This window comes from Triticum aestivum, chromosome 5D (genome assembly GCF_018294505.1).
Source record: "Triticum aestivum cultivar Chinese Spring chromosome 5D, IWGSC CS RefSeq v2.1, whole genome shotgun sequence".
Classification (NCBI taxonomy): domain Eukaryota; kingdom Viridiplantae; phylum Streptophyta; class Magnoliopsida; order Poales; family Poaceae; genus Triticum; species Triticum aestivum.
In genome coordinates, this window is record NC_057808.1 from 236,416,251 (window position 1) to 236,423,769 (window position 7,519).

Consider the following 7,519-nt stretch of genomic DNA (forward strand, 5'->3'; position numbering starts at 1 on the left):
CATATTACTAACTTGCGTTTTCGCTCGCGTAGTGTAGGGACAGGTTTGGCAGGTCCTCAGGTGCCCGGACCAGGCCCCGACGGCATCCGACACTCTTTTGAATTGGTGCACCACGCGGACGGCTAGCCAATGCTCCAAGAGGGATCTCAAGGCCATCATCACTCTCAGCCTCTGGGAATTGTGGAAACATAGAAACGATGTCGTCTTTAATGGCGCGCTTCCATCCCCGCAGCCTGTAATCTCTAACATCAATAGGGAAGGTGGAAACTGGCGTACGGCAGGACTACTCAAAGGAGATCTCGAACCTTTCTTTGGTGAACTAGCTAGGTGGGCCATTCAGGAGTAGTCGGCTATAGATGTGGAGTTCACGGTGGTTCAGATGTCTGTAACCAGATTTTTGTAAACTTGGGTGGAGGGTTCTATCCCTACTCTTCTTCTATCAATATATGATATGCACGCTCGTGCATATTCTAGAAAAAAAAATTAACTATGCTCTCTACTAATGTACAATCAACGGAGAGACATGTGTTAATGATCTCAAAAGATAGGTTATGGACGGCCGATAGACTTCAGCGTAGGGGTTCGCCAAATTATGGGCTTTGCCCTCTTAGCAACCAAGTCCAAGAATGCAAGAACCGGATGCTGATACACGACTAGAGTGTGGAATGACATCCAGGCTTGGCTCGGGCTCAATTACATCATGCCTAGTGATTGTGCCAATGTGACTTTGGTGAAGGATTTGTGGACCAACACCATCCTTTTTTTTTTGCGAATAGGACCAACACCATCCTTACAAAATTACAAGGTACAAGGATGTCGCTTCTTTGATGATGTCTCTTGAGAAGTTTGGAACGAGCGAGCAAAATGCAAGGGTCTTCCGCAACTTCGTCGCCCCATGATGAGGACGTGCACAAGATCAAAGAGTGCCAAGCAACGGAAGTAATTACTTTTCTTTTCCCGCTCTGTGTGTTATATTTTTAATCAATGAAAATGGAAATCTTTTTGCCTTGTTTCAAAATAATAATATTAAAAGATAAAACAGAGCATCACACCAGATAGAAACATCAGGGAATATCTTGAGTGGCAGTTCAGTTTCCGACCACCAGAATCCATACAGTGATATATAAAAAGATAGGCAAATCGATTGCCCACTCAATAACAGAACTGAGTAGCTGATAAATCAAGATTGATCAGGTTGCCTAGATGGCAAGCAAATCAAATCTCCAATCTCCTCGCTCCATGGCGAAGGCCCAACTCCCAAGACAGCAGCAACAACTAGAACTGGGACTTGTCGAGGCTGTCGAAGTAGGGATGGTCCATTGCCGCTTTAGCTGAGATCCTGTTCGCTGGATCAAACTGAAGCATTTTCTGCAGTTCACCGAAGCAAGAAACTGTTAGCTCAGATACAAACATCCTCAAGGACAGACATACGAAATCGGCGCTTTATGTTTCTCTTAATTTACCGCTAACAGGTCGAGTCCTTCAGGCTCCAGTGTTGGAACTGCACGTGACAAATGTTGTGGCTTCCACTGTGGATAGTCATGCCAGTCTCTCAGAGCACATACTCCAGGCCACTTCTCTTCATTAGGAGTCCCCAACAACCTTTTCAGAAGCAGTTTTCAGTCAAATGATTAAATGCATACAGAATGAAATAAACTGTCAGATGTTGTAGTAATAAGTACTTCAATCGACTTCCCAAGTCAGAAGTTATTTATTTATCCATTGGAACAAGGAATAATGGACAGAACAAGAACAGTTCACTAGGATCACGCATACTAATACACCATCCCATCAACCAACCAGACAAAGTACTGGTATTATCAGTATTACATATTGTTGTTGGTGCTCATGGAAAAAAGAAGATGAAGTACCTGAAAATGTGAAGCAGCTGTTGCAACTCGGAGTCGCCAGGAAAAAGAGCTTGTCTTCTGACCATTTCAGCTGCATTAGAAAGTTACAATATCAAAACGGGAAGACCTTGACAATCGCAGTATAGTGTCAAGTCAAAGAAAGCAAGGGAAGAACTTGAAGCACAATATGGTCTGTTCAGTTCAGATAACATAAGGACTGTGGAAAACTGGAGCTTACTTCTTTTCAAACAAAATGCTTAACTGATTGTGATCAAGTGTGGCAATTCATAATGCTATTGTATTTTGCTCAGGAAGTTGAACGTAGATTGCACATTTAATTTCAGTATAAAAATAAGACATACAGTAATCATGAATTTAGATTGATTAGCAAACGCTTTCTATAGTAAATTGTACTGCTTCATAAGATGCATGAAAAAAAAATACGATTTTTTTGTCTTGATGCAAGGTAAAACATATGTTCTCTTTTACAGATTACTTCTGTAGTAAATTGTGCTGCTTCATAAGATCCATGAAAATATCAATTTTTTGTGTTTGATACAAGATAAACTATTTATTCTCTTTTACTGATTATTGCACAAGTGTGACGATTTATCTGCTAATGCATTTTTGTTCTGGAGGTTGTACATGGGTTGTACTGTTTGTTCTGAATACAAGGATAAGGCATTTCATAACAAATATCAAAGCCTAATTGCAATCAGCGTACCAAAGATGCAACCGATGGACCAAATGTCAACACCAGTTGAGTAATGTGTGGCTCCAAGTAAAACTTCAGGAGCTCTATACCAGAGCGTCACAATCTACAACACAAAACAGATAACATGATGAGGAACTTACTAGAGCATGCTCAGTAAAATCTTAGGAACTTTGTTACTAAGTGGTACCTCATGGGTGTAACTTTTCATGGGAACAGTAAAAGCTCTGCTTAGCCCAAGATCGGCAATTTTCAGTACCCCTTTCTCCTTGTCGATCAACAAGTTTTGTGGCTTTAAATCCCTGTGAAATCAAGCAGGATAGCATTAACCACATAGTTGCAAATGCAATGTTGTATCGAGCTGACAATTACAGCAACAAACACAACGGAAGAAAAGTCTAACCGGTGAAGGACGCCATGGCCATGGCAATGTGCAGTTCCTTTGCACAACTGGTATAAGAAACTCTACAAGAGGAGCAAGAAAGTTACTTTGTCATTTTCATGCAGAAGTAATCAAGTTATAACTTATAAGAAAAAGTGCGGCTCAGGTGCATGGTCAGTGGATGAAGATAGAACTCCATGCAGTTAGAGCAGGCTTCCAGTGATGTGACGACTGTGGCTCCAAACTGACTAGCGCGTGAAGATTTTTTTTACTGTGGAGACAAGTACGTAGAAGGTTTCTATGGAAACCAAGCAACATCGATGGTGGATTGATGATGCGTTATATGTTTCCAAAGCAAGCACAGCGTTCTTTCACTTTAGGAATGAGACAGATTTCTCTATTCGATCTCAAAATAGAAATTGAGTGATCATCACCAGCAAGGTACTGTAGATGCTGACACATTACATTCCTAATTGGTCGTTGCAGCTATATATGCCTGAATTTACGAAAAATTAGACCTTTCTAGTTACAGGCATGAGGCCTTAGGTTGATGCGTTGATCTGATTCTTGTACGACCTGTCCGTCCTCCACAGCAACATCAATCAGTGCTTCAAATTACTTGTTGTCCACTTACGATTCACACCGTCACCATTTGACAAGATTATAATACTGTAAATCGAGATGCACGGATCGGTTGGTTTTGATCGTCGCAAAGCCGCCGCGCATCAAGGTAGCAGATTTCCGTGGGAAAGTAACCAGGAATCGGTACGCAACAAGATGGTAGTACAGTATACTGAAGAAAAAGGTCGTGGTTGCGAAGGAGATGGTAGATAGATATACCTTGACAACCTGCGTGGGGAGCGGCCTGGGCGAGGGCCCCTTGCGGAAGCCGTCGACGAACTTCTTGAGGTCGGTGTCGAGGAACTCGAAGACGAGGTAGAGGACGGTCTTGCCGCAGGGCTTGGTGACCTGCTCGACGGAGAGGAGGCGGACGACGTAGAGGGAGGCGGAGAGGAGGCGGAGGAGGGAGATCTCGCGCAGCGCGGTGGGCGGGATCCCCTCCTCGTCCATCTCGAGGCGGGTCTTCTTGAGCGCCACCAGCTGCCCCGTCGCCGCCACCCGCGCCTTGTACACCTTGCCGTAGGTGCCCTCCCCCACCTTCTCCAGCTTCTCGTACTTGTCCATGGGCCGCCCGCCGCCGGATCGGGCGGTGCTACTTGCTCCTTGGAAGGAAAAGAAACCCTAGGTGGTGTGGTGTGGTACGGGGGTTGGTTTGAAATGGGGGGAGGGAGGGAGGGAGGGAGGAGGCCGAGGCGGCGAGGGTGGGAAGAAGAAGGGAACGCGAATGCGGGGCTGGCCGCGGGAGCGTGCTGGGTAACGGTCGAATTGACGAGGGGCGCGGGGTCGGAATTGTTTAGCGGTGGTGGCGAATGATTAGCGGGCCCGGGCGGCACATGGCAGGGTGCGGTGCGGCGCGGCGCGTGTGTGCTGGCTTGGCAACGGCTAGGCGACCGATGGTCACTCACTGGCCTGGATCTCAGGGAAATGGAGGTCCGATTCTCAAGATTTTAGAAGAATCGGCAAAAAAAAAACGGGATCGTCTTTGGCTTCATCCCATTACTTTGTTTGGTACTCTCTAACGCTCATATATTTTTTTACGGAGGGAATAATAATTAGGAGCGAGATATTTTAGTTCAGCGACTATCCTTCGTCAGATAAAGATAACGAGTCTTTTTGAGGCAAACAATTACAACTTGCTCAAAAAGATCCATAGTCGATGGGCGGAGACAACTGGCGAAAGAGCGGTTCGAGATGGTATGGTCTGGCATCTTCAGTTACCGGCCACATAAGGACCACTCACCTGACTGTGACGGCTGGCACACGAGGATTCATGATCGATTACCAAATACAACGGGCAAAAGGACGGTTAAAGATGGTGTCGTTTTGCGTCTCCATTGATGTGCCACAAATTGGCCTCCAGCTATGAGCCAGTGTGATTCCAGCAATGTGCACTCCTCAACTGGATGCACGCTTCAATTAGGGGCCACTCAAAGCACGTAAACTTCCAGTGGAGGAAACACTCCCACTGGCTCATAGCTGGACGAAACACTCCAGCTATGAGATAGCCAAAGTTGGTGTCGTTTTGCATCTTCATTGGTGCACCACAAATTGGGCTCCAGCTATGAGCTAGTGTGATTTCAATAAAGTGCACTCCTCAACTGAATACACATTTCAATTAGGAGCCACTCAAAGGACCGAACCTTTCAGTGATGAAACACCCCCAAGCAATGGCATGGCTTGGTCCAAAAACCTAGGGGAGGGGGGGGGGGATGAGCTGAGGGGCGACTAATGGACTTTGGTCTTATTTAAATGGGAATTGAGGCCTGATACTAAGGGATATAAAGCAAATATCTTATGGGTCAGGGTTGAGGAGGGGGGGGGGGGGGCATGGCCTAGGTTGGCCCGTGAGAAACTCCGCTAGTACTCCCATGTAAGGAAGGCCTCCTATTTCACGTGTAGATTGGAGGAAAGCAAACACACGCCCACGCCCCCCATGCACGCGCACACTTTGGGTTGACCGCAGACGGGGTTCCCCTGTTTGTTTTCGCTTTTATTCTTTCATTTCTTATTCCTTACCTTTTTTCTTTTTAAAATCTGAGCAATCACAAATCCAAAATTTCAAAAAAATGGTCGCAACTTCAAAACATGTTCACAAATCAAAATTTTGAAAAAAAATGTTCGTGAACTCAAAACATGTTCCAAATTTTCAAAAAATATCATGAAATTGAAAATTGTTCATGAATTTAAGAAAATGTTCCAATTATTTAAAAAAAGATTTTCATAAATGTTCTTCAAAATATCATGAAATTGTAAAATGTTCAAGAATTTGAAAATATGTTTCATTTTTAAAAGTTGTTCACGAATTAAAAAAAATGTTCTTCAATTTAAAAAATGTTGATCAATTTGAAATAATGATCTAAATTTCAGAAATTGATAACGGATTTCCGAAAATGATCTAAATTTCAAAATTTGTTCACTAGTTTGAAAAATGTTTCCCAATTTAATAATTTCTTGAATTTCAAAAAAATGTTCTGACATTCAAAAATGTTCAAGAATTTGAAAAAAAAGTTTTAAATTTATAAACATGTTCACTAATTTTTGAAAAATTCACAATTAAAAAAATGTTCATGAATTTGGAAAATTGTCCGGATTTCAAAACTTGTTCGCAAACTAAAATATTGTTCCTAATTTTAAAATGTGTTATGAATTTCAGAAAAATGTTTAATTATTTGATAAAATATTTTAAATTTCAAAAGTTGTTCATAAATTTTAAACAAAAATCCGAATTTTTATAAATTTCAAAAATGTAAGTTAATTAATGTTCGGAATTTCAAAAGTTGTTCACGAATTCAGTAAATGTTCTTAATGTTAGAAAATGCTCAGAATTTTAAAGAATGTTCACTAATCCGAAAAAATGTTCCAAATTTGAATAAATATTCTCCGACTTAAAAATGTGGACACAAATTTGTAAAATGTTAATGAATTTGAAATTAAAAATATATAAAAATAAAATAATGTAAAATACGAGAAATATAAAATAGAACATGGAAAACCAGAAATGTAAAAAAGAAAAGAATAAAACGAAATGGAAAAAGCAAAAACTAAACCAAAATAAAACACAAAAAATAAGTGAGCTAGTTGGGTCGGCCCATGTGCATGTAGCCTCTCCACGAGGGGTTTACAGTTGGTCGCTATCCAAGTTGCTACACGGGAATTAGGTTTTGCCCATGTAAGGACAAGGGTAACTTCAATGGGTCGACATATTTCGTCCATCCACGTCTGTTTGGATCCGCGCTGATAAAAACATAGCCCAATGCATCGACGCAGACAATGCTTGTCCGTTTTCATGTCTGCTTCGACTCATTTTCAGTTGAGATTTGGTTTGGATTTGGGTCCGTGCAGATACACCACGTACGACCACGGGGTCCTTCCCTAGCCCACCTGTTGGTGGCATAGCATTTCCATTCCCACCTTTCCTCTCCCGAAAACCTCCCGCCCTACAACCATGGCCGACGAACCTGCCCCCATCCCAACATGGGATGAAGACATTTACCTTGTTCCATTATTTGTTGACTCAAGAATTGTAAGGACCAATATGCCAACCAAAAAAAGGTGTCCCAACCTCATCAGTCGTCAACCCCAAGTGAGAAGAGGCCGAGGTGGAAGACCAACTCCAAGGTAGATGCAAAGCGTGATGCTTCTACACTCGCCTTGCAAGAAACTTTGAAAGGGTTCATAACCCAAAAGGAGGTGTCAAGTAAGAAGAGGGAAGAGAGGAAGTGCAAAGAGAAAGATGAGGCCATGAAGAACTTCTTTGACCTTCAAAAGAAGAAGCTCACGATCAATGAGGAAAATGCACTGTCAAGAGCCAAGGAAGTGGACTTGAAGGAAAAGGAAGCTGAGCTCAGTATAATCACCAAGAAAGTGGAGATCATGGGGGTCGACTTGAGCAAGATGACCCTTCCCGCCCCTCAAAAAAGCTTGGTTTGGGGGGAGCAAAAGCTCATGATGGAG

The 7,519-nt window shown here is 42.7% G+C and overlaps 1 protein-coding gene across 1 annotated transcript; it reads right to left on the reverse strand.

Moving 5' to 3' along the window:
• Positions 1-1,058: 1,058 nt before the first annotated feature.
• LOC123120386 (cyclin-dependent kinase B1-1) lies at positions 1,059-4,650 on the reverse strand. The gene is made up of 7 exons (XM_044540363.1): positions 3,785-4,650; positions 2,966-3,027; positions 2,753-2,864; positions 2,575-2,668; positions 1,872-1,941; positions 1,464-1,602; positions 1,059-1,368 (listed from the first exon to the last, which is right to left on the reverse strand). Exons 1-7 carry the CDS (start codon positions 4,127-4,129, stop codon positions 1,276-1,278), a joined length of 915 nt encoding a protein of 304 aa, XP_044396298.1. The 5' UTR covers positions 4,130-4,650; the 3' UTR covers positions 1,059-1,275.
• Between the last annotated feature and the right edge of the window lie 2,869 nt (positions 4,651-7,519).

Bases quoted from the DNA above. Each gene is read 5' to 3' on its own strand.
- LOC123120386 (XM_044540363.1), bottom strand. From the start codon at position 4,129: ATGGACAAGTACGAGAAGCTGGAGAAGGTGGGGGAGGGCACCTACGGC. The intron at 2,669-2,752 runs GTACCACTTAGT...TTTGTGTTGTAG, and splicing joins TGAAAAGTTACACCCATGAG to ATTGTGACGCTCTGGTATAG. The intron at 1,603-1,871 runs GTACTTCATCTT...GCTTCTGAAAAG, and splicing joins CAGCTGCTTCACATTTTCAG to GTTGTTGGGGACTCCTAATG.